The sequence below is a fragment of the Monodon monoceros genome, unplaced genomic scaffold (genome assembly GCF_005190385.1).
Source record: "Monodon monoceros isolate NGI ecotype Baffin Bay Population unplaced genomic scaffold, NGI_Narwhal_1 Super_Scaffold_7, whole genome shotgun sequence".
Classification (NCBI taxonomy): domain Eukaryota; kingdom Metazoa; phylum Chordata; class Mammalia; order Artiodactyla; family Monodontidae; genus Monodon; species Monodon monoceros.
The window spans coordinates 100,868,609-100,895,826 of NW_021703784.1; the positions used below are offsets into that span (position 1 = coordinate 100,868,609).

The 27,218-nt window shown below is 58.3% G+C and overlaps 4 protein-coding genes across 9 annotated transcripts; 2 read left to right on the plus strand and 2 right to left on the minus strand.

Annotated features, from left to right (window-relative positions):
* The first annotated feature begins 2,518 nt into the window (after positions 1-2,518).
* MUS81 (MUS81 structure-specific endonuclease subunit) lies at positions 2,519-8,245 on the plus strand. Of its 5 annotated transcripts, none has more exons than XM_029208674.1 (16): positions 2,519-2,905; positions 2,999-3,125; positions 3,372-3,454; positions 4,003-4,101; positions 4,217-4,285; positions 4,446-4,531; positions 4,833-4,973; positions 5,130-5,228; positions 5,315-5,436; positions 5,527-5,627; positions 6,189-6,305; positions 6,400-6,495; positions 6,677-6,805; positions 6,882-6,985; positions 7,832-7,915; positions 8,007-8,245. In XM_029208674.1, exons 1-16 carry the CDS (start codon positions 2,771-2,773, stop codon positions 8,071-8,073), a joined length of 1,659 nt encoding a protein of 552 aa, XP_029064507.1. In that variant the 5' UTR covers positions 2,519-2,770; the 3' UTR covers positions 8,074-8,245. The 5 variants fall into 5 exon arrangements, with proteins under 5 accessions (XP_029064507.1, XP_029064508.1, XP_029064509.1 ...); XM_029208675.1 differs by having other exon boundaries at positions 5,530-5,627; XM_029208676.1 differs by having other exon boundaries at positions 5,133-5,228.
* A 162-nt stretch (positions 8,246-8,407) lies between these two features.
* Positions 8,408-15,148, minus strand: EFEMP2 (EGF containing fibulin extracellular matrix protein 2). Its single transcript, XM_029208679.1, has 11 exons — positions 15,034-15,148; positions 14,611-14,728; positions 14,334-14,382; positions 13,533-13,739; positions 12,808-12,930; positions 12,410-12,526; positions 12,146-12,265; positions 10,685-10,804; positions 10,470-10,596; positions 10,032-10,227; positions 8,408-9,160 (listed from the first exon to the last, which is right to left on the minus strand). Exons 2-11 carry the CDS (start codon positions 14,719-14,721, stop codon positions 8,999-9,001), a joined length of 1,332 nt encoding a protein of 443 aa, XP_029064512.1. The 5' UTR covers positions 14,722-14,728; positions 15,034-15,148; the 3' UTR covers positions 8,408-8,998.
* Positions 15,149-18,310: 3,162 nt separating this feature from the next.
* On the plus strand, positions 18,311-21,717 carry CTSW (cathepsin W). Its single transcript, XM_029208595.1, has 10 exons — positions 18,311-18,408; positions 18,657-18,741; positions 19,573-19,686; positions 20,081-20,235; positions 20,343-20,439; positions 20,522-20,602; positions 20,717-20,842; positions 21,049-21,113; positions 21,190-21,399; positions 21,485-21,717. The coding sequence occupies exons 1-10, from the start codon at positions 18,322-18,324 to the stop codon at positions 21,593-21,595; spliced, it is 1,131 nt and encodes a 376-aa protein (XP_029064428.1). The 5' UTR covers positions 18,311-18,321; the 3' UTR covers positions 21,596-21,717.
* A 179-nt stretch (positions 21,718-21,896) lies between these two features.
* Positions 21,897-25,668, minus strand: FIBP (FGF1 intracellular binding protein). 2 transcript variants are annotated; one of them, XM_029209604.1, is made up of 10 exons: positions 25,459-25,668; positions 25,059-25,257; positions 24,731-24,857; positions 24,127-24,227; positions 23,468-23,622; positions 23,038-23,146; positions 22,897-22,960; positions 22,561-22,647; positions 22,376-22,473; positions 21,897-22,036 (listed from the first exon to the last, which is right to left on the minus strand). In XM_029209604.1, the coding sequence occupies exons 1-10, from the start codon at positions 25,541-25,543 to the stop codon at positions 21,967-21,969; spliced, it is 1,095 nt and encodes a 364-aa protein (XP_029065437.1). In that variant the 5' UTR covers positions 25,544-25,668; the 3' UTR covers positions 21,897-21,966. The 2 variants fall into 2 exon arrangements, with proteins under 2 accessions (XP_029065437.1, XP_029065438.1); XM_029209605.1 differs by having other exon boundaries at positions 21,914-22,036; positions 23,489-23,622.
* Between the last annotated feature and the right edge of the window lie 1,550 nt (positions 25,669-27,218).

The window sequence follows — 27,218 nt, forward strand, 5'->3', positions numbered from 1 at the left end:
TACGAGCCGCACAATGAGGGGCGGGGCGGGCTTCCGGCGCTCCCCCCGCGGGCCGACGGGAAATGAAGTCCGAGGGTCCTGCGCCGTCTTCGGGCTCGCTGGGTAACAGAGTCTTTTTCACCTGACGGCCTCCCTGCTCCACGTTGCATACTGGGAAATGTAGTTCAAAACAGCCGAGAGAGGCGGGGCTATGGCACGGAGAGCGCACCCGTTGGTCGAATTTCCCAGGAAATGCTCGGAGCTGAGCGAAGGCCTCGGCGTTGGGTAATATGACCTGAAAATGAGCCCCGACTTCGCGGCTCTCTACCTCGGAGGGAAACGGTTTTCCTAAGATCCATCTTGGCACTATCTGGATCCTTTGGTCTGAAAATTTTCAGTGAGTTAGTATTTTGGTTTTCCGAATTGAAGCACCTATTCATTGACCTGGAATCCAGCCCTAGAGCAAGGAGAATCGCTAGTATAAGGCACCTTCTATCCAATAAACATTTGTTAAGCATCCTCCATGTGTAAAGCCACTCTTGTCTACTGAGAAAAGGCCATATGCAACGTCAATAAGAGAAAAAAACGCAAGGGAAAGGCTACGAGGAAATCTTTGAAAATAGAGATTTGTACTTGTTTTTAGGGTGTTTGGCAAAATCATGAGGTAATAAGCCAAAATCATGAGACAGGGGTTTGTGCATTCAATTCAAGGATTATGTGCCTTTTACTAAACAGTGAAAAGCGGAAATAGATATTAAACCAAACTTGAGTCTCATTCTCGAGTTGGTAACCAGGCATATAGTTAATTAGTACCGGCAGAAATTGAGACAGAAGCTCTGTGGGAGCATAACCTTCAAAAAAAGAAACTGGAGTGGGGGACTCCGGGAAGATTTCTTTGGCCTCGAACAAAGGCCATGCCCTCTTACTCTGCAGGAAGAGAAGACAGGGTCGCAAACAAGAGAATTGGGGGCGTTGATCCCATATGCAGAATAAAGGGTGTAAATGAAGAACCAGAAGGCTGGGCTTCAGGACCCAGGGAGCGACTCCCGAGAGTGGGGTACGTCGCAGAGCATGCCGGGGGTTGTAGTCGGGGACCTTCCGCCGCATCGCCCACCAACCGAGCTCCCGGGAGCCTCAGGTGGGGGCCACAGCTCAACCGCCTCACGCAAGCGGCTCTGCCTGGAGAGGAGGCTGGCTCCACCTTTTTTGAGCTTCGGAGTTTCCTAGAGCAACGACGAGGGGGAGGGAGACTTCGCAGTTACCCTGGAGACGCGCTCCCGCCCGCCCCTAGCTGCGGGATGCCCTAGATGTCCTTATTAGGACATGAGGCTAGAGGGGGCGGGGCCAAACCGAACGCCCGCTGGAGGCTCCTTATAAGGCAGCGTCGGGCGGGAGGCGGGAGTGTGGAGCAGGCTGGGGGGGGTGAGGGATCGAGGCGGGGCGGAGTTTGAAGGGGCGGGCCTGGAAGCTCTGGCGCCCGCCTCTCCGCTCCAGTAAGGCCTCAGATCCGCACCTCGCCACTTCCGGTGTAGCAGATGAGGGCTGCTCTAATTTGCTGGCGAGACTCTCGTGCTCAACTGGGACCCCTCTGCATAGTTCCCATCTTAACCTCCCTGAGGGTCCCCCACCTCCAATGAGTCTCAAAAACGATGAAGTGGGGCTTCCCTGGTGGTGCAGTGGTTGAGAATCTGCCTGCCAATGCAGGGGACAAGGGTTCGAGCCCTGGTCTGGGAAGATCCCACGTGCCGCGGAGCAACTGGGCCCGTGAGCCACAACTACTGAGCCTGCGCGTCTGGAGCCTGTGCTCCGCAACAAGAGAGGCCGCGACAGTGAGAGGCCCGCGCACCGCGATGAAGAGTGGCCCCCGCTCGCCGCAACTAGAGAAAGCCCTCGCACAGAAACGAAGACCCAACACCAGACCCCAAAATAAATAATAAATAAATAATTTAAAAAAAAACTATTTAGTGTTTTCCCCTTGTCCGGGCTTCTTACTCCCAGGCTGCTACCCTGAATCCAACAGCGTGACCACTTCAGCCCCTCCCACATATTCCGATGTCCAGTACCTCCTATTTGTTCCCTCTCTACTTGTCCTCTGTCCCCCTCTCCCCGTCCTGCAAGCTTTGGCCTTCCCTGTGTGTCCCCGACTTCGCGCCCCTCCCCCATGGAGGCCCCAGCTCGGGATCACCATTTCCTCGGAGGGTCTTTCAGCTGCTCTCGCGTTACCTTCGTGTCCTCATTCCCTGTACCCATTCCTAATGTCCCTCCGACAAAACTACCTTCAACCCATTTCTTCCCCCACCCCCCCCGGACTCTTCATAAGCCCAGTCTCTATACCGGCCTCCGCTAGAGCGAGCCTGAAACTGACAGCCTTAGGTTACTCGGTATGCACCGCCCCAACCAGACCTCCCAGCCACAGGGCGGCGCTGTCCACCTTCCTCTCTCCTGCACAAAGAGGACCCCCACCCCCACCCCCGCTCTCGAATCTGGGGTGGGAGGAAGGGGCGGGTCAAGGCCTGGGGCGGGCGGGGCGCGTCCGAAACGCTTGTCCTGTCCCGGGGCGGCGGGAAGGCGAGAGGCGGTAGAGACTGTGCTTGGCACCGACCACTTGGAGTAGTACAGGGGCGGGGAGGGCAGCAGAAATCAGTCCTCTTGGTTAGTTCCCCGCATGGGACCACGTGATTGGAGAGGTCCCGCCCTCCTCCGCCGGAACCAGGTGTTCGAATCCCGTCTCCAGAACTAGCGGCATTTCAGTCCTGCCGGCGTGAGGGCTGGGGCTCACGCCCTGGGGCTCATGGCAGCGCCGGTCCGCCTGGGCCGGAAACGACCGCTGCCCGTTTGCGCCAACCCGCTCTTCGTACGCTGGCTGACCGAGTGGCGGGACGAGGCAGCCAGCAGAGGGCGCCGCACGCAATTCGTGTTTCAGAAGGTGGGTTCTGGCCGGGCCTGATGGGGGACAGGTGCTGGCCGGGCCAGACAGCCATGTCCACCCTGACCCGGTACTGTACCCCTACCCCGCCAGGCACTGCGCTCCCTACGGCGGTACCCACTGCCCTTGCACAGCGGCAAGGAAGCTAAGATCCTACAGCACTTCGGAGACGGGCTCTGCCGGATGCTGGACCGGCGGCTGCAGCAGCACAAGGCATCAGGTGGTGAACGCTGGGAGCAGGGGTCGGTGGTCCCCTGAGCCTCCCTCAGATGCAGCTTCTGTAACCACCTGGGATACTTTGGCTTCAGGCTCCCTGCTCCTATCCAAGTTGCTGTTTGACGTCGGGCTAGTGGCTGACTTTTTCAGAACCTCACCGCTCTCACCAACCACTTGAGCTGGCCACGTCCCAGACCATCCTACCTGCTGGATTCCAGGGTCCAGGGTTGACTCTCTTCTACTCCCGCAGGTGACCACGCCCCATGTTCACCACCTGGAGCGAAGAGTCCAGCCCGGGAAAGGCCTGCCAAAGTCCAGGATCCTTACATGCCAGTGAGGAGAGGGCAGGGGGGGGGTAGAAGGGAAAACAGGAGCACCAGGAGTAAGATTTTCTGGCTTGGGGGACTTAGCTGGCCTGGGTCCAAATCCCACCAGTGACACCTGGCTCTGGGCAAAGGACTTATTCTGTTTGATGCTTAGTTTTCTTATCTGTAGGTGTAGATAGTAAGTTATAATAGAGTCAGTTGAGAGAATTCCATGATCAAGCTATTTAAGGGGCCAAACCCAGTAAGTTATGGGATTTGCTGTTGAGTCTTGTCTTACCTTCTCTGTCCTGTGCTAGAACTGAGGCTGGGCCGGGCCGCTTACACCCCTACCCCCCCCCCCGTCCCCTGAAACTGTTCACCATCTCATCCCAAGTTTGCAGGAGATCATACTATCACATGGCCTATTTTACAGATACAGAAGCTAGAGAGGCAGCTGAGTAATTTGCTCAGGGCCATTTAGTCTGTTGAGATAGAACCTGAACCTCAGCTTTGCCAGGGATTGCGTCTGCAACAGCTGGCTGGCTTTTGGCTTCAAAGGCCCCCTGTACCTTTCAGGGTCCAACCCAGCTCAAAGCAGGAGGCTCTGGCAAGTATTGGCCAGCTCGGCACTCGGGAGCTCGAGCAGTACTGCTGCTGCTGTACCGGGAACACCTGGTGAGCGCCTGACCAAATCGGGAGTCTGGGGAACTGAGGCCACGGGCCTGCGGCTCCTGGGGCAGGCTGCTCGGGCACTGAACCTAAGTTGGTTACATTTCTGCCTTGGTTACAGAATCCTAGCAGCCACGGCTTCCTAACCAAGGAGGAGCTGCTGCAGAGGTGTGCCCAGAAGGCTCCAGGGGTGAGCACTGAGAGGGGGAAGGAGGGAGCCAAGTGGCTCTGGATCTGACCCTGAGCCCACCACAGGCTGCCCTTCTTGGGAGCAAGCAGCGGGGTGGGACAAGGGAGTGGGCAGGTAGTAGCCCTGGGAGCTCTCTAAGGGTCTCCTCCCGTACGAACAGGTGGCCCCTGGAAGTGCTCGGTCCTGGCCAGCCCTCCGCTCCCTCCTCCACAGGAATCTGGTCCTCAGGACGCAGCAGCCAGCTAGGTGGGGAGAACGGACGTGAGATGCAGGAGGCAGGGCCCGGGGAGTAGGCGTGCCGTGCTGAGGTGGCCCTGCAGCCTGACGTGTACTTGTTGCCGACCTGAGGAGTGGCCCTGGGCAGGTCCAGAGGCAGCTAATCTGAGGGGCGAGAACATGGCTAGCAGGAGGGGTGTTGGGCAGCCGCTGGCCTTGTTTGTGAAGTGTCGCCACGGCTGGTGAGACCAGCCTAGCTGGGGGCAGGCAGGGGAACCCGCCAAGTATGAGTGAAGAAGGGAGATCTGTGTTCTCTTTTTCCACCCACCAGGTACTCACTGACCCCAGAGGGTCTGGAGCTGGCCCAGAAGCTGGCTGAGTCGGAGGGCCTGAGCTTGCTGAGTGTGGGCAGTGGGCCAGAGGAGCCCCCTGGGGAGGAGCCTGCGGTGCCAGGAGCGGCCTCAGCTGAGCTGTGAGGAGCTGTGAGGGGATTTCGTCCCCAAAATGAGGCCAGGACCCCACCCTGTCTCCATCAGCTCCAGCTGAGCTGCGGTTGCCCCACCTCCTAGGGGTTAGAGGAGCAGCAGCCCTGGCCTTGCACACACCGACTTCCACCCCTTCTCCCCAGTAGTGGCGCCAGCGAAGGGAACGTCCAACAGCCACCGCTGGAGCTGGGGCCTGGAGAGTACAGGGTGCTGTTGTGCGTGGACGTTGGCGAGACCAAGGGGTGAGTGAGGTGGGGGGAGGTGAGAGAGAGGACGCGGCAAGGGCCCTGGCCTGCCCTCCCTCAGGCCTCCCACCGTGCAACTCCAGGGCGGGACCCAGGCCAGAGCTGCTCCAAGAGCTGCAGCGGCTGCACGTGACCCACACGGTGCGCAAGCTGCACGTCGGGGACTTCGTGTGGGTGGCCCAAGAGACCAGTCCCAGGGACCCGGGTAAGGGGTGTGGATGGGCAGGTGGGGGGCAGAGGCAGGGCCTGGAGGGTGAGGGGACGCGAGCCAACGGGACCCTTCTTGGTCTCTCAGCAGCACGACCTAGAGAACTAGTCTTGGACCACATCGTGGAGCGAAAGCGGCTGGATGACCTGTGCAGCAGCATCATCGACAGCCGCTTCCGGGAGCAAAAGGTTCCTTCACTGGCCTCACCACCCTCCCTGCCCCGGGCGCGCTCAGGGGCACTTCTGGGTGGTATCCAGGCAGAGCTCCCACACCTCCAGCCACACCCCCTCTAGAGCTGCTCCAGGGCAGCCCCGAGATCAGACTCCCCTCGGGCCCCTCCAGGCGCACAGTAGGTATGCAGGGTCTCTGGGCAGGGCTGAGGAGCATGTTAAGACCCCTAGGGTGTGCAGCCCCTGCAGCCTGGGGTAAACAAGGCTCACTCCTCCAGAAGTGAAACCGCAGCAGCTATGTGTCAGTGCTGGCTGCTAGGCTGACCCCATAGGCCACGTATAGGCCAAGGGAAGCTTGAAGAATGGGCATCGCTCAGATGGTGGCAGGGCTTTCTGTGCAAGAGTAGCAGCGTGAGCAAAGGTGTGGAGGCCACTCTGAGGCAGGTGGAGAAGCTAGGGAGGATGAGGCGAACTGGTGGGACCAAGGTCTTGTGACGGTTTTGAGGGTGACTTGATGGACACCTAGCATATGAGCATCCAGGTTTTGACCCACCTCACCCTCCCCATCTGCCTGCCCAGTTCCGGCTGAAGCGCTGCGGCCTGGGCCGTCGAGTATACCTGGTGGAAGAGCATGGCTCAGTGCGTAACCTCAGCCTTCCCGAGGGCACGCTGCTGCAGGCTGTCACCAACACTCAGGTGAGCCGGGAGGGCAGGGCCAGGCTGGCAGGGACCCTGTGGTCTACGGCTCCGCTCAGGAGCCACTCTCTTTCCCTTGGATCCTCTTCTCCAGGTCATCGATGGCTTCTTTGTGAAACGCACAGCAGATATTAAGGAGTCAGCAGCCTATCTGGCCCTGTTGACAAGGGGCCTGCAGAGACTCTACCAGGTGAGCAGGTGCATCCATCCGGCACTGGCCCCTTACTTAGGTCGCGTGTTCCCTCAAGGAAGGCGAGGTGAGTGAGATCCCTGTTTCTCAGGCTGGCCCACTGAGGCCTGGGATGGGGCAAGGCCTGGCTGGGGGTTGTCCCCTAGAGCTCTGGCCTGGCCTCAGTTCCCTCTTTCCTCAGGGCCACACCCTCCACAGTCGCCCCTGGGGAACCCAAGGGGACCCTGAATCAAGGGCTGGGCCCTCCCCAAACCCTCTCTGCTCACTCCTCACCTTCAACGACTTCAACGCGGGAGCCATCAAGAACAAGGTACTGCCTCTGCGCAGCCCCTCCTTACAAGGTCCAGCCCTGGGCCGCTCCTCACATGGTCCTCCCCCGACCCCAGGCCCAGTCTGTGCGGGAGGTGTTTGCCAGGCAGCTGATGCAGGTGCGCGGAGTGAGCGGGGAGAAGGCGGCAGCCCTGGTAGATCAGTACAGCACCCCTGCCAGGTAGGCGGCCACAGAGCCCCTGTCCTCTGCCCCCGCCCACCCTGCGTGGACGTCAACTCCGCCAGTGCCTTGCGGGTGGTCTGGCTCTGTGAGGGCTGGACAGACCCAGCTGATACCTGAGGAGTTCATGGAGGTCCGGTGGTGAGGAAGACAGAGCCAGCCAAGACCAGACAGAATCTCAGGCATTGGGAGGAGGGGGAGAGAGACATTCTACAGTTAAGTCCCCTACATACGAACAAGTTCCATTCCAAGAGCACGTTCATGAGTCCGATTTGTTCGTAAGTCTAACAAAGTTAGCTTAAATACCCAACTAACACAGTCAGCTATATACCACTGCTTTTACGCTTGCTTCTGGACATCCTGGGCTTGAAGTAAAGATACTGTACTACCGTACTCTATACAGTACTATAGAGTAAAGCACACCCACCTGTAGAGGATGCACGTGAGTGAGTATGTACACCAGACACATGAACTAACTTACGTGATTGGACATGCAAACATATGTTCATATCTTTGAAAGTTCGCAACTTGAAGGTTCGTATGGAGGGGACTTCCTGTACCTGGTGCAGCAGAGAAGGCTTCCTGGAGGAGTGGGCGGGCCATGAAGACTGGGCCAAGAACAGCCATACTTGGGAAACATTTGCAGGAGCATGAAAGGAGGGTGAGCAGGATGGAGCAGGGCCTTGAATGCCAGGTTCAGGAAGTGCGGCCATGGTCCTGACTCCTCTAACCCATGCCAACCTCTTCCGGCCCGCCTCCCGTGACACTGGCCTCAGCCACTCGGGATGGGCCGGCAGTCAGCCATTGCCAAAACTTAGAAACTCATACTCCCCACCCCACCCTCAGCCTGCTGGCCGCCTATGACGCCTGTGCCACGCCGAAGGAAAAGGAAATGCTGCTGAGCACCATCAAGTGTGGACCCCTGCAGAGGTGAGGGCAGGAGACAGAACCTGGAGAGAGTAGGTGGGGTGCGGTTACCCTCACCCAGGCCTGACCCTTACTTGCCTTTCTCTTTGTGCAGGAATCTGGGGCCAGCTCTGAGCAGGACCTTGTCACAGCTTTACTGCAGCCACGGCCCCCTGACCTGAGCTATGCCACAAGACAGAACCCCGCCTCCATCTTCCCAGGCTACGCAGCCTTTTAACCGGGATCTTTGGGCTACAATAAAAATCTTAAGTGTTTGCAGCTTTATGTGTTAGGAGGAGATGCCAGGCCCCAGGGGTCTTGTAAGATATCCAGGTAGGAACTGGGGAGACCATTGGGTCCAGTTTTTAAACTGAGCTCCTCAGGACCCGTGGGGTCCCCTGGCAGGGCACTGAGACTGCCAGGGAGATGAAGTCAGTGAGGCGTTGCAACTTTGAATCTAGTTTATGTCATCCGAGTTCTCTGATTAAATAAAGTTTCCTTTGAGAAGAAGTTCTGTAGCTTGGAAAAGAAAAGTTTATAAAGCGCTAACAGTCCAGTTGCCTCATTTTATGGATTGGAACACTGAGGCTCAGGGAGCTACTAGGATTTCTCCAAATTGATCGTTTGAGGCCAAGCTAGGATTGAAACCCAGGGCCTCCTGGCACTGTCTAGAGCAGGATTGTTCGGGCCGACTGCAGAGCAGCCAAGCCCACATTTCTGGGCTGGGGCCTGGAGTCTGCAGCCTCATTACCTCTTCCCTCCTCAGGGTGATTCTGATGCCCATGGTATATAGGCCAGTTCCAGTCTTGGGGATGCAGCTCCCAGCTCCTGTCAATGGAGCCCTTCAGCCTGGACAGAGACACCCCCTGCCTTTAGGTGGACGTGGCCCGCCTCCCATGAGCCTGCCCTTTCCCCACTCTGGGGTTCACTGCAGTGTGACCCACCCACCTCAGCCACCAGGACTCCTTCTTTCTCCCTTTATTGCCTTTCTCTCTCTACCCTTCACAACAGCGTCTTCCCTTTTTAGCAGAACACAGTCATCCCTGAGCCCCAGGCTCCTCGGCTACAGGGAACCTCCCCCTCCCTGAGAGCTCCCCCGCCCACTCCTCAGAAGGTGTAGGCCCCCACGAAGACGGTGAGTCTCAGTACAGAGCTGGCCCGGTAGCTCATGAGGGAGTTCATGGTGACCATCTCGAGGTCCAGCACGTACTCCCGGGGGCCTGTCACAGGGCGCGCGAGGACCAGCATGGCGCTGACATTGTTGATTTGCTGCAGGGTACAGTGGGTGGGGGGACACGTAGATTGCGTCAACCTACACACCAGGACCCTACCCCGCCATCACCTCCCTGCCCTGAGTCTGGTATCCACGACCAGTTGGCTGTGGAGTGGAGAGAGCCTTGGTCAGCCTGGGACCCCAGGCGCTCATGCAAACCTGTGACTCCCTCGACATCTGCACCCGGGCTCCTGACCTCAGAAACATCCCACTGGTGCTCTTCCCACCCTTTCCAGCTAGTTCTTCTTTTGTCTAACCATGGTCAACTGATTCAGGACCAGGTGTGAGACTCGGGAGCAGTGGGGCTTTTGGTGACCTGGAGCAGGCAGACTCCCCTTCAAAGCGCTCAATTCCAGAAAGAGAAAACCAGCACTGGTACCAGACAAACCCTTAACACCCCTCTCACTGTGTCACATCCAGACCCTGCCCTCCTCCCACCTCCACCAGCAGAGAGCTGGATTCTCAGACCCCAAGCCCCTGTGCCAACCCCTGCTGCCTCTCTCTCCAAGATCCAGCTCCACTTGTTTGCCTTTCCCAGACTCTGCTGTGTCTGTTACCTCCATCCAGCCTCATGCTAGTCCTTTGTCCTAAGGGTGAAGCAGTTGAAGCCAGATACGCAGACCAGCACAGGGACTCAAACCCGTGTCTGAGTGCCTTGCTAGAATTGTATTTAACAATCTGTAGTTTGTACCGAGGGAATTTAGAACACTTCTACCTCGCTACAGAAATTCTGACCCCTGGGGGGAGGGACACTGAGAGAAGAGGCGGGGCATGGTGGCATAGTTGCGTCTCCCACTTAAGGTTTCCTGGAATTCAGTTTTGGATTATGCAAGTCAGTTGAGGGGTGGGGTTAGGGGAAAGCCTTACCCTAATGTAGAAGTCTCCCTGCGAGTTTCCAGCACGGATCTGAAAAGCATTGTAGGCGCCAGGGTAGACGGAGGTCGCTTGGATTTGGAACACGTCGGCTGGTACGCTCCGCTCCGAGGTGATGCTCATGTAGCGGTGCACGATGGACGAGGGCTGCTCCCGGCACAGGGGGTTGGAAGCCGGACAGAGGCAGCGACTGGAGACCCCGAGATGGGAACACGAATGAGGTCATAGCCCATCCTCCAAGTCTGGCCCGCCCCCAGAATTAGGGATCCCAAAAGGATCCTCCCACTCCTGCTGTAACAGCATGTGTGGTTTAGTTGGACTACAACTCCCATCGGCCCTCAGAGCACTCGGCAGCCCGAACAGGTGCCAGTCAGCCGCAGAGCCCTCTGGGAGTTGTAGTTTCTGCTATGGCCTGGTGTCGAGTAGACTCACTTGTCCGACACCTGGACATAGGGCTCCACGCAGCGGTTGGTGTCCACGCAGCGGTAGCCCCCGTGGAAGTTGACACACGTTTGGGCCTCAGAGCACTGGTGCGCACCCGACTCACACTCGTCAATGTCTGTGCCGGGGGAGAGGGGCTTGGAACCCGGATGCCAGGCCACCAGCCCCTGACACCACCCTGCCCGCTGCACCGGGGCAACCTGTACCTTGGCACAGGCGCGTGGCCAGCAACTGGTAGCCCTGCGGGCAGTGGCAGGAGAAGCGGCCTGGCTCGTTGACACAGCGGTACTGGCAGAGGTAACTGGAATAGCTGCACTCATCGATATCTGAGGGGGGAGGGGGAGGGGGGCGGGGCTGAGGACTGGGCTGCCGCAGTCCTCCAGCTCAGCCTCACACATGCTCATCTCATCGACTGAGCCTGGCCCCAGGTTAGGCTCAGTGTAGAAAGAAGCAGAAGAGACAGGCCCTGCGGAACTCAGCAGCGGACAGAGGGTTCAAGAAAGAACTGCCCAGGGGACTTTCCTGGCGGTCCAGTGGTTAAGACTCCGCGCTTCCACTGCAGGGGGCATAGGTTCCATCCCAGAAGCCACATGGCAAAAAAAAAAAAAAAAGAAAGGACTGCCCAGCTCACAGATCTCTCTTTGCCCCAGGACTATAAGGTGATACTAAATGAGAGCACTGGGAATCTAGAGGTTTGGCTTTATATCCTACTGACTGAGTTTGGGGAACCTAAGTTTTCCTGTCAATAAAATCAGTGGCTTAGACTGATAAGCCCTCGAGGCATCCCAGCCTGCTCTGGGTTTCAGTACTTTGCCCGAATCCTGCAACCTACAATCCGCCCAATTACAGTCACCTCCTGCCAAGTGTGAGCAGCAGAGGCAGGAGCCAGGTTTTCTCCTCTGTGCCCCTTATGCTGCCCGGCACCTAGCCAGGTACCAATGCGGCCTTCCTTGCCAGCAAAGCACAAAGCATAACAGAAACAGGGCACATGGCCGGTTGACATGGAGTGAGATAGAGCCCTGGCCCCATTGGGCAAGTCACTCAATCTCTCTTCGCTGAAGTATTTTATCTTATTTTTTGTAATCCTCCCAACAAAACTTGAGGGAAGTATTAATGTCAATTTGCAGAGGAGGAAAAACTGCTATTTATCTCATAGGATTGTTGGCAGGATTAAATAAGGCCAAATATGTAAGGAAAGCATACTGCACAGGGCAGTTTCTCAATAAATGCTAATTCACTTTAAAGCGTTGCTGCTTGGGACTTGAAAAAGTCTGTCGTCATTTTCTCACTTAATTCTCAAGACAACCTATTCTACAGAAGAATAAATGGACTCAGAGAGAAGAGTGACTTGCCCTGGTCCAGGATTCGCACGCACATCAGCCTGATTCCCAGGGAGGGGGGCACCTACATCTTCGTTCAGTCTCCCTACTGAGCTTCGGTGGGGATCTGACTGCTCCCCTCTGTGCCTTCCCCACCAGGCTGGGAGTTCTGGTGGGCAGCTCTGTAGGTGCCCAGCCACCAGCTGGGGTGGAGTACCAGGAGGCACATGGGTGCAGGATGGACGGGACGTGGAGGCATCAAGGGGAGGGCTGTGGGGCAGGAGGTGCAGCATGACAGAGGGCCTGGGGGACCAGTGGAGGGACACGCGGCAGGGGTGGAGCTCTCACCACTGCAGGAGAAGCCATCCCGGTGCAGCTCATAGCCCTGGTGGCAGCGACACAGGAAGGTCCCATAGGAGTTGAAGCAGCGCTGCTCACACGGAGCCCCCATGTCACATTCGTTCACATCTGGGGGTGCCAGGAAGAGGGGGAGGGGTGAAAGCCGAGGAGCAGCCCAGAGCCCCTGCTGCCCCTGGGCTGGTCAGGAAGGGAGCTCCCCCCACACACACCACCCTGCGCAGGACCCAGGAGCCTGGCCCAGCCCGGCCTCACCCACACAGGAGCGGTTGTTGGGCCCCAGCTGGAAGCCCGGCTCGCACTGGCATCGAAAGGAACCAGGCAAGTTCACGCAGCGGTGCTGGCAGTAGCGGTAGCGGCACTCATCTATATCTGGGATGGAGGCAGGGGAAGGACAGCAGAGGGCAAATGTCAGGTGCGGCTCAGGCCAGCTGGGACTCATCACCCGTAGTCTTGCTTGTGTCTGGGCTGGGCCAGATCAGCCAGGACTCACACATACATGCATACAGTCCTGTGTCTGGTGACAGTAAGGCAGAGGTGGCAGGGGGCTGGGGTGAAACCTGGGGGTGGGTTGGAATGGGGATCAGGTGCTAGAGTGAGAGCCAGGTCATGGGCACAGAGCAGGGACCAGAAAGGCCGCTCCCCAGACTCACCCACACACTCGGGCCCGATCTTGCGGTAGCCGTCGGGGCAAGTACACTGGTAGGAGCCAGGCAGGTTATGGCACTCCTGGCTGGGGCGGCAGTCGTGCAGGGCCTGGGCACACTCGTCCACGTCTGCAGGAGACACCACTCAGCCCCCGCCTGGCAGCCCATGCACCACCCGACACGACAGACGCCGCAGTGTGGGAGCACACAGGTCAGGTGCCACTGACATGGATGTGTGGGTGACTAATGCACCCACAACAGGAACACGGGGACCCGCCCAACAGCACAAATAAGAGTTTACCAGCTTGGAGCCAATGAGAACGGCACCCCTACGCTGGGAGACCTCATGCCAGGGAAGCATAGGATAAGGCCCTGCCCATGCTCCCAGGAGCACAGATTCCAGGGCCTTCCTCCAAGGCCCGAAGCACCCAGGGGTGGGGTGCAGACCAGGAAGGGGCAGGGGCAGAGGCTGAGAGGCAGAGCTCTTGCAGTACGTCTGCAGCAGTCAAGGCGAGGGTCCCAGAGGCTGGCTGGGCAGTGTAACAGGAGCTGGGGCCCCCTGCGGCAGGCCCCACGCAGTGAGGGTCTGGACAAGGGTCTGAATGTTATCCTAGTGGCCCTGAGGAGGCTCTTGAGCAAGGGAGGAACATGAGGTGTAAGTTTTTAAGATGCAGTGAGAGACGTTCGGTAGAAGGGTTGGAAGCCTCAGTGCCAGGGTGACCCTTACTCACCCGTGCAGCTCTCTTGCTCATCGGGCTCATAGCCCGGGAGGCAGGGGTTGGGGTGCTCAGCAGGGGGCACTGGTGGTGGTGGTCCCTCGCCATGCAGGTCACTGATGACAGCAGCAGAGCGGGGCAGGCACAAGTAGCCCCCATAGTGGTTGATACATTTCATTTCCCCCTTGCAGGCCTCCGGGATGGTCAGGCACTCATTGACATCTGCGGAGAGGGGCCTGCTGGGCACAGCCAGTCTCCTGGGCCGGCCGTGGAGGGGGTGGGAGGCAGGAGCCCATCTCAGCCTTCTCTAAGCTGAGTGACCCGGGCAGGGCCTTCCCTCTCTACTCAAGAAGCTAAGGCTGCCTGCCCAGGACCCCTGGGTGGAGCAGTTGTTCCTATAGTCACCCCCATTTTCTTGCCCCCAAGAGGGTCTCTGTCCCTCCCCAAAGCCCTGGCCCTGACTCAGCCTAACAGGGATGTGCAGGCCTCCTTACCCACCCCCGCAGGCACTGCTCTCCTGGAGCCGTGATGGGACAAAGCTGGATAGGACAGTGATTAGAGGAGGCATCCAGGACAGCGCCCTGTTGCTCTCTAGACTCCTGAGGGGGTGGGGAGGGGGGCGGGCAGGGTGTCCTGGGTTTCTCTGAGAAGGAGGGGCCTGGATGGTTTCTCCACCCCTAGCCGAGCTGGCCGCCTGAGAACCAGAGCTGGCCACGGCCAGGCAGAGCTGGGCAGGAGACAGAGCAGCTCTTGGAAGTGGGGTTGCAATCCCCTTCCCGGTTCTCGGGGGTGGGTCAGTCCCCCAAGCATCCTCACCCCGGCAGTGCTGGCTGTCAGGGTCCCACTCATAGCCGTCTGTGCATTCCTACAAGGGGACCAGAGGTGGCCAGTGGTCACCCCTGGCCCCCTCTAGCTGACCAGGCCAAGACCAGGGCCCAAGCCTGGCCACCCTCCCCGCCTGCTCCAAACAATGGCCCCAGCTGCTCCACCAACCAGGGGAGGGGAGAATCTTCCCCAGCAGCAGCCACCCCAGGATCCTGGTCTCTGTGTCCCTGCCCAGCCCAGCCCAGGCCAGTGACCTCACTGTCCCCACCGTGTAGCTGTCGGGCTCCTCGGAATCCTGGGGAGACGCTGCCCCCAACAGCAACAGCAGCAGCGCCCAGAGCAGTAGAGACGCGGGGAGGCAGGAGGCGAAGGGGAGCATCCTGGGGCTGGGGGATGGCGGGCGGGGGTCAGGGCGCCTCTGCCGCAGCAGCCCGCATTCCCGATACCAGCACTCAGAGCCGTGGCCCCGGTCGCCTCCCGCCCGGAACCGTGCTTGGGGCCCCGGAGCCTCCCAGGGCCGAGGGCCGACTCCTCACGCAGGCCGGGTTCAGGGCCCACTCGCCCGGGGCCGCCCCGCCCCCGCCCGGTCCCCCAGCGGCTCCGGCCGAGGAGCGCGGGCCTCTCGGCTCCTTGCTGACGCGACTCGGCCGAGACTCTGGCTCGCGCCCTCCCCCCATGGACGGCCACTCACTTGGGCCCGCGACGGCCCCGCGGCCCGCGGCTCCGGCGGCTCTTCTGGCTTCGGCAAGTGCCTGCGGCAGACGGACAGGCGGACGGCGCAGCTCCCTGGACGCGCGGCCCCAGGAAGCGCCCCCCGCCCGCCCGCCCGCCCGCCGCGGCGCGGCCCACCCCGGCGCCTCCGCCCGCCCCTCAGCGGATTCCTGAGCCCGCGCCAGGGGGAGGGACCCCGACCCCCCACTTCTCCGCCCCCAGCCGGCCGCAGGCCCCCACCCGGTCCCCCGCGGCGCCTCCCGGAGACGCCTCCCGGCGCCAGGCCAGGGTCCCCTAGCGCCCGATCCTGGGGGCATTGGCCCTGACGCCAGACCCCCGACTCACTTAGGAGCCCCCACGCTTTCACTTTGCGCACCCCAAAATGTCATCCTGCGAACCTAGACACTACCTAATCTGCGCCCCCAGAACTCCTGTGCACTTAAGGCCGGGGCCCACAGACTCTTTCTGCGCCTCCCAGAATGTCATCCTGGGGACCTAGACCCCACCTAATCCTGGGACTTCCAGCTCCTCACTCTGCAGCCTCCAGAATGTTATTCTGTGCACGCGGACAGTCACTCTGGAAATACCAGAACTTCGTCCAGGGTCGCCAGACCCTCGCCCTAAGAAGAGACGCTCCCAGGTCCAGAACTGTCCATCTCGGTCCCTTCTCCTCTCCATCCCCAGGGCTGTCTTCAGCCAGGCGGTTCCTTCACTCCAGAACGGCCTCCTGCGAGCCCTCAGTCCGAGAGGCTACCTCAGTTTGGGGCGGGGGCGGCAGTTCACTTCTGGCCCAGAATGAATGGAAGCCCCTGAGAAGGCGGGCAGGGCCGAACTCGGGCGTGCAGGACGCCAGGGTCCGGTGCGATCGCCTTCCTGGCCATCCTCCCACCAGCGTCCCCCAACCCCCCACACACACCCCGCCCCCAGTCCCCGGGTTTCTGCATCCTCTCCCAAGCAGACGGAGAGCCCTAAGGGGAGGAGTTTGGGCGGAGCTGGCTCCCAGGAAGGGGTTGGGGTCTTGCGCTGGCCACGTCTCAGGGCGGGGCCAGACAGGAAAGGGCTGCGTGTCTAGGGGTCCCCCGCCTGGAGGCAGACGGCGTGTGGGAACTGCCGAGCCCTCGGTTCCCTTTCCCACCCCCGTTTATCTTCACTATCGCCCCGCCCGGGGAGAGGAGAGGACTTAACGGTGGGTCCTGGGGTGAGCCTTCCGGGTGCGGTGTGAACTGGAGAGCACCTCGCCATCCCCAAATCCTTCCCAGCACCATCCCCCAACGTGGGGGGAAGGAGCCTAAAAATAATAGTTCTTTAAAACCAAAAAGACAGACAGTAACAAGTGCTGGCGAGGAGATGGAGAAATTGGAACACTCATACACTGTGGGTGGGAATGTAAGATGGGGCGGCCACTGCGGAAAACAGTCTGGCAGGTCCTCAGAAATGTTACCACGTGACCCAGCGATTTCACTCCTAGGTATATACCCAGGGGGATTGAAAACACAATCCACACACACACACGAAATCTGTACAGTGTTCATAGCAACACTATTCATAAGAACCAAAATATAGAACCAATCTAATGTTCATCAATTGATGAAAGGATAAGCAAAAAATGGTAACACGGTGGAATGTTACTCAGCCATAAAAAGGAATGAAGTACTGATATATGCTACAACATGGATGAATCTTGAAAATAGTACACTAGTTGAAAGAAGCCAGACACAAAAGGCCACATATTCCACTTACTTATATGACACAACCAGAATAGGCAAATCCGAAAGACAAACTAGATGAGTGTTTGCCAGGGGAAGGGGAATGGGGAAATGACTTCTAATGGGTATGGGGTTTCTCTTCGGGTGATGAAAATGCTCTGATATTAGACAGTGGTGATGGTTGCACCATTATGCAAATACGTGAAAAACCGCTGAATTGTATACTTAAAAATGGTGAATTTTATGGTATGTGAATTATACCTCAATAAAGCTGTTATGTGAGCCTCCAGCTCTGAGGGCTGACATGGGGCTTTAGTCATAGGTCACACACAGCCAGAACCAGCTTGGGACACATGCCTGGGATCTAGAATCATGAAGCCAGGTACCCCTCTGTGGATGGTCTGTCTACTGTATTTTAATAAAGGCAGCATCACTCTTTTTTCCAAATAGAGGAGTCCCTTGGCTTACTATCCGGGGTGTGGGGGGGGTGGGGGCTGAGTGCAGCAAAACAGGATCTCACAGCTTTGGGAAGATTCCTAATGAATGAAGAAAAGAGGCGGTGAGCTCATGAGTGGATGGATCCCTTCCCGTCGCTCCCATCCCCATGGAACCCCGAGAAAGCCAGTTTTTTTCTCACCCATCTCTGGTATTGGGTGCTGGTTGCCAGCCTGGAGGCCCATATGGGAGCTCCCTAGCCCAAGGACCCACTTAAAACCAAGGCAGAAGTAACAGGTGTGAACACCCCTGCCCAGCCCTTAGCCTCCGGCCTTACTCTGTCTGAGATGCCAACCCTGCTATTTTTCTGCCCCCTCAGGCCCACCCACACCCCTCATCTCCATCCCCAGACTGTGATAGGAATGAAGAACAGAAGGGGGTAGTAGATGCCACTTGCTGTCCCCTGGACCCTGAACTTTTCTATTTAAAACCCATGATGACCAATCGCTCAGTCAACAAATCCCCACTGAGCCAGCTCTGTGCCCAGCCCCTTCCTGGGTGCTGAGGACACAAACAAGGCAGATACCTCCGGTGTGGTTGGGACGCAGATGCCCAGTAGGCACAGGCACAGCAGGGGCTCAGGGAGCTGCGGTTACACCACAGGATGGGTGAGCTTCTTGGAGGTGACTTCTGAGCTGACTGAGCTTTGTAATAGGATGAACAAGAATGCTTCCCGGGGCCCACTGACCACCATCCATCCCCCCAGTCATCAGGGCCTGTGGCTTCCATAGCCCCGTTTCCCCCTCGAGGCACTGATGGCCTTATATTGTCACTGCCCACTTAGGATCTGTCTCCTCCTGTCCCCTTAAGGACAGATCCATCTCCATATCCCTAGAATTGCCCAGAACAGCATGGGCAGAGAGCCTCTGTTGAATAAAGGGGTGGAGCGGGGTACAGGAAGGCAGGGGGCCATGTAGGGACAAAAGCCTGAAGGCCTCTTGTGCTTGGGGGTCCTCCTCCCCCTCGCAGCCTGGTTTCCCCTTTGTGGTTTCTCCAGCTGCACCCTCTCAGCCCCTCCACCTTGGTCTGCATAGCTTCCTGCCGCTGACACTCTGGTCTGCGGCATCATGTCACTAACTGTCCACCTCTCCTATCTCCTGGCCCTGTTGGTGGCAGGCCTGGCCCAAGGCATCAAGAGCTCCCTCAGGGGCCAGGTAAGTGTCCCCAGCCTGCTCCCCATGCCTGGGGCTCACCCCCTCAGAAACAGTGCTTTGCTCCTATTTCTCAGAGGGAGCAACTGAGGCTGGAGAGGTGATTGACGCGTCCAGGCCCACACAGGGAGAAGAGCGGGTGAACCGGCTGCTCCCCAAACCCAGTCCTGGCACATCTGGGAGCTGAGGTGTGGTCCCAGCAATGACTCCTCACCTCTCCCCCTCCCCGCCGCCCTTGGTTGTTTTTCCAGGACCCAGGTCCCCAGCCTCTGGAGCTGAAGGAGGTCTTCACGTTGTTCCAGATCCAGTACAACCGGAGTTATTCACACCCAGCAGGTATCATGGGGCGCAAATGTCTCCGGTCCAACCCCCCTTCTCCCATTTAAGAGACAAGGAAATCAAGCCACAGGGTGGGGAATGTGCTTGGCCAAAGCCACTCAGCAGGACAGTGACAGGGCTCGGGGTGTACTCCCTGGTTTCCCAAATGCACAAGTGGGGACAGGATCGTCCTTGGCTACGAACCTGGAGGGAGGCGGCAGCTGTTGGGGGTCTGACTGGTCCAAGAGGATCCTTCACCTCCAGAGCCACTTTCCTGTGACTGCAGGCAGCAGGCAGGAGGCCGCCATCTAGTCATGAGTTCATTCAGCAAACACCCAAGGATACCCATTTTGTCCCCAAGCTGGGGACTCCCTCTCCACCCCCAGGAGTTGCCAGCCCTGCCCCTGCCCTCTGGATCTCATCTCCCATAGGGGGATGGTCTGTGAGCACCTTTCAGCCCAGACTTCCTGTGCCATGGACCTGTACCCCACCCTCCCCCGCCTCGTTCCAGCCACAGACTTGCGGTCAGAGATGTGAAGTACAGAGAGGCAGGATGCCGGTCTCTAACCATCCACTTTTCCCTTGAGTCACTCTGCCTTCCGACCCTTTACTTGGCTTCTCCCCCAGGTGGGCAGAGATACCCCTCTTCTGGCTTCCTGGGAAAACCCAACCCTAGGGGCGCTGGGGAGCCACTTCCTTGGCCCAGGTGTCTGTAGCAGGGCCTGCAAGGACCACGGGAAACAGAGCCAGTGCTCACCTGGGCGAGTGTGGATGAGAAGCCAAGCCGGTGACCACTTCCTACCCCTGGGGGCTTGGAAGCCAGCCTAGGACAACCTCCTTTTGGTCTAGAGCATGCTCGCCGCCTGGACATCTTTGCCCGAAACCTGGCCAAGGCTCAGCAGCTCCAAGAAGAGGACTTGGGCACAGCTGAGTTTGGGGTGACTCCATTCAGTGACCTCACAGGTACCGGGACCCCCTCCTGGCTCCTAGGTGGTGGGTGGGGAAGCAGAACCTTCTCCAGGGATACTAGCAGATGGACAGGGCAGGTTTTTGGCTTTTGTTTCCCAGAGGGATTCTGAGGACCAGAGGCCTGGGTGCTTGGCCCAAATCAGAGATCAGGGGCAGGAACTCCGGAGCCGGGGTCACAACCCAGCTCAGGGGGAGGCAGCAGGTGCAGGGGAGTGCACCCCAGCAAGGAACCTGGCCTCTCTCTAGGCCTCAGTACCCTTGCCTTTCTGTCTCCCAGGGTATTAGGGGGACTCAGATGTCTGAGGATGTGGATGGCTGAAGTGAGAGGCAGACTGTGGGGGAGAGGGGGTAAAAACTGTGAAACTTGGGGGCCCCATCTGTCTCCCAGAGGAGGAGTTTGGCCAGCTTTATGGGCATCAGAGCGTGGCTGGAGAGGCCCCCAGTGTGAGCCAAAAGGTAGGGTCTGAAGAGTGGGGGCAGTCAGTGCCCCCGACCTGTGACTGGCGGAAGAAGGCTGGCATCATCTCATCCATCAGGAGTCAGGTATCTGCCCCCATGCGGCCTGGCCCAATCCAGCCCTGGTGGCGGGAGGGGGAGGGGAGGGGCAAGGCCTGCATTCCCTACCCCCACCCCCATCCTTCTACCACTAGCAAAACTGCAACTGTTGCTGGGCCATGGCAGCAGCGGGCAACATCGAGGCCCTGTGGGCCATCGAATACCATCAGTCTCTGGAAGTCTCTGTGCAAGGTATGGCTGGGGGATGGGACCTGTGTGACTGAGGCGGGGATGCCTGAGGCCCGGGCACCCACACTGTCCCTGTTTGCACCAGAGCTGCTCGACTGTGACCGCTGTGGGAATGGCTGCAAGGGCGGTTTCGTCTGGGATGCGTTCATGACTGTCCTCAACAACAGTGAGTGCCTGTCTCTTGGGGCAGCTGTGTGTGTGTGTGTGTGTGTCGGGGGGGTGGGGGGTGGGATGTTCCGGAGCTGAGCCGAGTCTCCTCCGGGGCCTTGCTCATGTCCAGGTGGCCTGGCCAGTGATAAGGACTACCCATTCAAGGGGAACAGCAAACCCCACAGATGCCGGGCTAAGAAGCACAAGAGGGTGGCCTGGATCCAGGATTTCATCATGCTGCAGCCCTGCGAGCAGAGTACGGGCAGGATGGAGACACATGGGCGGGCCCAGGGGGGAGAATGACAGGGACAGACAGACCAGGACAGACAGGGCTACAGACAGAGATGGAGGGATTTTGGGGCGGGGGGTTGGGCGTGGGAAAGAGAAAGAGATAGAGACACCCATGAGCCGAGAGCAGGGGGCACAGGACAGGCAGGGCCTGACGGCACATTCCACCCCCAGGCATCGCCAGGTACCTGGCCACCCAAGGCCCCATCACTGTGACCATCAACATGAAGCTATTGCAGGTGGGATAAGGTAGGGAACTGGGGGGAGGGGTATATAGGGGAGGTGGCCCCCGACTCAGCCTCTCTGCCCCTGCAGCAATACCAGAAGGGTGTGATCAAGGCCACACCTACCACCTGTGACCCCCGGCTTGTGGATCATTCTGTCCTGCTGGTGGGTTTTGGTAAAAGCAAGTCGGTGGAGGGGAGGCAGGCAAAGGCAATCTCGCCCCGGTCTCATCCTCATCCTCGCTACTCCATCCCATACTGGATCCTGAGGAACTCCTGGGGGGCCAACTGGGGTGAGGAGGTGAGTGTGATGTACTGGGGGCGGAAGGACAGGGCCGGACAGACCTCTCCCCGCCGACTGGCCCTGATGTCCCCTAACTTCCTAGGGCTATTTCCGGCTGCACCGAGGGAGTAATACCTGTGGCATCACCAAGTACCCGCTCACCGCCAGAGTGGACAAACCCGTTAAAAAGCACCAAGTCTCCTGCCCTCCCTGAGCCCACCTGGCTGCCCCTCAGCTCTCTCCTGCTGTGCCAGCTACCTCCCTGCCCACCCCACCCCAAGGTTTTTGCCTATTCTCCCAGTGTTTCTGCTACGGATTGAATAAACCTAGACAAGACCCCTGTCTTCGGAGTGGACTCAGCTGGGATGGGGAAATGGATGGGGAGTACATAGATAACATTCTCTGACATGTCCTAGTCCCTGCGGGGCCAACGGACACATACATCCTTAGACGCTGTGACACTCAGACACACGCGTGCAACCTGCACACACTTCCACACGCGGACCCGTAATTGTGCCCACTCACAGCCTCCTCCGAAGTCACGGCAACTTTATTGTCAATGTGGGCAGGGCAGGGGGAGGGGCCTCAGTCATGACAGAGACGCAGGAGGCAGCCACGGAGGGTGCCCATGTAGCGGTCCCAGAGGGCCTGGTGCCTGCAATGATAACAGTAACGGGATCGGCTGACATTTACTGTATCCCCCTCGTGTCATGACACTGCTCTAAGTGCTCTCTACACCTTCACTTGTTTGATCCTCACAATATTCCTATGATCCTCATTATTATCACCCCCAGCTTATGTACGAGGGGACTGAGGAAAGGAGAGGTTAAGGAACCTGTCCAAAGTCAGGGTCACAGCTTCCAAGAAGTGGAGCTGAGACTCTAGTCAACACAGACTTCCACCTCCAGGGCGACAGAACAGGGAACTCTGAGTCTGCAGGAGGGCTAGGCCCCAGAAGGAGGCCGGCAGAGTGAGGAAGCCTGGGGTGTCTCACCGGAAGCCATCCAGGGAGTGGACCGATGCCGAATACTGATTCAGGAAGAGTCGCACATCATTCAACGGCCAGTGGTCGGAGCGGCAGGGTTCCACGAACTGTGGGTCCGAGGTAACATCTAGCACTGGTACAGCCCAGGGACAGGCCAGGATGGGGATCAGAGGGCAGCGGGCAGGACAGCTCACCTTCTCCACAAGGTCCACAAACAGGTCTCTGACATCCTTATTGTGGGTCAGCTTGGCGGCCACATTCACCAGCCCCCGGGACAGGTTCTGTGGGGCAGGGAGCCTGGGAGTTCTGCCTTCTGCCCAAGAGGCTGGGGGCTGAGCCCAAATCTATCCACCTCCCTCAATCAAATAACTCCCCATTGTTTAAGAGCTGGCTCCCCCTTCACAGGCAGGCAGAGGGAGCAGCAGCGCCACCTGCCGGTCAATCTCAGGCATGAGCAGAGCTGCCCGGAGGGGACAGTGCTCTGGAGGCTGACGATGCCAATGGGACAGAGGCTGGATTGGGCCACAGACCTTGAAGTTGGCTTCCATCTCAGAGAAGACCCCGAGCTTTCCCCGGAGGGCAGTGCACACCAGGCTGCAGGGAGACAGGGTCAAGCCCAGAGTCGCCTGGGCCCCCACTTCAGGCCCCGCCCCATAGACCCCAAGGGTCACCTCTTGTGCAGGTCCAGAAGGTCCTTGTCAGCCACAAGCACCTTGAGCTCCTTCAAGTCCTGGAGAAACTCCTTGTCTAAGTCCATGTCCATGTCATCCGCCTGGGGGTCTGAGTGAGGTCCATGAAGGGAGTTGGGGTGGGAGATAAAAACCCCTCCTGTGACATCCCGAGCCTTCCTCCCCCACCACCTCATTGCGCCCCATGAGATAAAAGAGCAAGTGGAGTGTGAGGGACGTGGAGTGACTGGCCCCAAGCCATAGGGAAGCCGTGGGCCCTCTGTCTGCAGACGTGTGGGTGGGAACACCGGACTGGGAGCAGAAGTGGCTGGGGAGGGGCCCTGAAGAAGAAAGGATGCTGGGAACGGGGGCCTGCAGGAGAAACCGCTGGTGGGAAGCCAGGCCCTGAGAAGGTGAGGAGGTGTCCAGGCACCTGGGTCGGTGGGGGCCTCACCGACGGCTCCGAGGGTCCAGTTCTGGATCATGAGCTCAGCACAGAAGGCAAAGTCCCCAAAGCTCAGATACTGCAGTTTTTTCTTCCCTGTCTCAAAGCGATTGTTGGCAAAGAAGACGATGGCTGCATAGTCCCTGCAGGGAGGGGAGAGTGGGCCCATCAGGGCTTGAAATTCCTTCTTAGCAAGCAGCTCCCCCCTGCAACACTGGCTGGGCATCCGAGTTCTGGCCTCTCTCTACCCTAACTCACTGTGTGATGTGTTTCAAGTCACTTTTCTCTGGGCCTCCTCATCTGGGGAAAGAGAAGGTTTCAGCCCAGGTCTCCTAAGGGACACAATGGGAGACCACAGGGTAACAGCTACCATTCACTGAGTACTAAGCCCCAGGGGCTGTGCCATCATGGGCTTTCCATGTGGCACCTCACAACAGCCCAGTTGGTGAATGGCCGGGCTGGGATTCAAACCCAGGCCAGTCTGATCCAAAGTACAGACCAGGAGTGGGATAACCATCCCCCCAGCCCAGCCAGGAGGTCAAGTGGGTTGGTGTGGGGAACATGGACCAGTCTCAGGGCACAAGGAAGGAGTGTGCAGGAGGGGGAGGCAGCTGGCTCCTCATCTAGCCCCTCACCTGGCCCCTCACCTGGCCAGCCGGTCGGACAGGAGGAAGTGTTGCTGGATGTTATCGACCAGGGAGCCCCGCATTTCCTCCACCACCTTGAAGACTCGCTTAAAGTTGTCAAACTGCAGGGCAGTTAGAGGAGGAGAGAGGACTGGTCAGAGGTTGCTCACCCAATAAGCTGTTTAGTGAACATCCCTCTATCACCTACCCACCTATCCAGTCAACAGACACTGATGGAGCATCTGTTATTCCTTCAACAAACTATTAATTATTAATACCTGTTATCAATTCAACAAGTGTTCACCAGCTCCTGCCATCTTGCCTTGGATACATGTTTACTCACTCTTATCAATAAATTCACCCCCATTTTAGCATCATGCTCTCCAGTTCTTCACTAATTTGTGCTGAAACTGACCCTCCTGGCTAAGCCCCAGGAAAGCTAAGGTCAGATCTGGGCTTCTGAGAGGTCACTCTGGCTGAAGAGTAGGAGATGGCTTGCAAGGGCCAAAAAGAGAGCAGAGTGGATACGAAGCCACTGCCACCGAGGTGCTGGAGGAGCCTGGAGGGGGGCAGCGACCCGAGGGACGGTGTGAAGGGGCGGGCTGCAGATGAGTGTGGTGTCCACCTGTCTCCGGCAGCTCTTGAGGGTGATGCCTGTTTTGGTGCTGATGTCATCCAGGTCTTTCTTAGTGCCCTTGGACAGCTTCTTGCCCAGCACCTCCCGCACAAAGGCCTCGTCAAAGGCATAGTACCTGTGAGGAGTCAGGGGACACTGCTGACTTTCCATAAAGGAGGCGAAAGGAGAACTGGCAGGACCTGGGTTTGGCCCCTTCTGCTCTCAACTTTCTCCCGGCCTAGATAAGCCCCGTCCCTCCCTGGGCCTCATTTTCAGCCTGCAAAATGGGTATATGGCCAGACTGGTTGGCGTCCCCACCATCCCGCCAGGTGAGCACCTCTCGATGAGCAGCGCCTGTCGAGAGGGCGGGATCTGAAAGATGAGCTGGTGCAGCAGCTTGGGCGGGGCGTGTAGCAGGCGCTCAAGCATTTGGAAAGTACGGTAGTGGTCCATGGTGTCGCTCTGCAGCACCGCTGCTGTGGCGCCGGTCTGCTCCAGGATTCCCGAGCGCACCCTCAGGGCCACCGCGTCGCTCACTAGGAAGAGAGCGCTAGCATCAGGCCCCGCCCCGCCGACCCCAGAGGCCCTTCAGGGATTCCAGCCCCGACCCCTATGTATTCGGTACTCCCAGGCCTCTGCCCACTGCCCTATAGGATGCCTACTCCTGGCTCTGCCCGCTCTCCCATCCAAAACAATAGCTCCGCCAAACCGGCACCCACAGACGGTCCCCCACAGACCCGAATAACCGTCCAGCCAGAGGCGATACACGTCCTCGTCGATGAGGGTCGTGTTCCCCACGAAGATGTCCAGCTCGCTGGTCATGGCGACGCCGGGACCCGGGCGCTACCGCAGCGCCCCAGCAGGAGCAAGCACTGCCCGGGCCCGGCGCGCCGCCGCCGGGCCACTTCCGTGAGCACAGGCGTTCGGCTCCCGGCACCCGGAGCCAGAAAAGGACCACTTCCGGGACACAGCGAGTCGGGGCAGGAGCGGCGAGGAAAGAGGCGGAGGCGGAGGCAGTGGAGTGGCCCCTCCCTCCTCCCAGCGGGAGGGGGAATCTCAGGCTCTCAGTCCCCACCCCACCCCACCCTCACCCCGGCCAGGTTAGCGGGAGGGCGTCCAAAGTCAAGGTCTCCGGCCAGTTTGACCTATCCCGGCAACCTCTACCCTCACATCCTTCTGGTTTTTCTCTGCCCTTTTCGGGGCCTCCCTACTTTGACCTGTATCCTAAATTTAGGGGCTCCACTGGGCTCTATCCTAAGTCTTTTCTCTGAAAAAAAGGTGTCTGGCTCATCCTCAAGGGCCCTTGCTGGGTGGGAGCCCCTCAGTCCATCCTGCAGACGAGCCCCTCTCCTGAACATGGGGCACCTGTTCCCATGGTTTTAACCCCCCCCCCACACACACACTAATGACCTCTCTTATTCTGCAGCTTAGAGCTCTGTCTGCAAGTCCACATCCAGACGGCCACCTATGTGTGACTCCACTCTGTCCCCCACAGGACCTTCAAAAGCCAGACAGACCTGTCGGTCTCCCGAATCTGTTTCTTTCCTGCGTTCCTATCTTGGTGACAGCCCCACCATCCACGCGGTTCTCATACCAGAAACCTGGGCTTTCTCCCAGACTCCTCTCTCCCTACATTCAGTTCTGCCGATTTGCCTCCTGAATATTTCTAGTATCTGTTCTGTCCTCTCCACCCCCACTGGCACTGTCCCAGCCCACTCCTGCATAGCTCTCCTTGCCCATTGACACAGTGTTCTTAGTAATCTCCCTGCCTACATCCCCTTCCTGTGGTCCATCCCACACAAAGCCGTCCAAACAACCTTTTTTACAAAATACATATTTAAAAATGTTACTCTCCTGCTTAAATTCTTACTGGCCTGTGTAAATGCTCCAGCCTGGTATTGAAAACTCTTAAAAATCTGGCTTCTGATTACCTTTGTTACCTCCCTTCCTCTCTTACCACTTTCTCTAAGCACCTGCCTTTCCAAAACAAACAAATAAACAAAAAACCCAAAAAACAAGCTACTCTCACGGTTTCCAAAGCAGCAAGCCTCTTTCAGACCCCAGCGATTTTCATCATGCTATTCCCTCTCCTTGAAATAGCTCTCTCTTTACTTGCCAAAGTCCTATGCATCTTTCAGGGCCCCTCGGATATCACCTCTTTTGGGAAACCTTTTGCAGGTAGGGGGCGGTCCCTCAAAATGTGCTCTTCTTCCATTTGCTTTTTGTTTAACGCAGCTCGTCTCCTCTGCCAGATTACGATGTCTTTAAGGACAGTATAAGGATATTGATCAAGTTTGTTTCTCTATAAGCCTTACATACAATAATAGTTTATTGAACAAAAGAATCCCTTGTATGCCCCTCCCACTGGGCAGGACACGGTCCGTGAGAGGGAGAATAGGCTGATGGTGAGCCAGGACGTTTGGACTTATGTTTCCGTGGACTGGGAGCGATGCTCAGTGAGCCGAGACTCTTGAGTTCGAGCAAAGCTAGGAAGGAA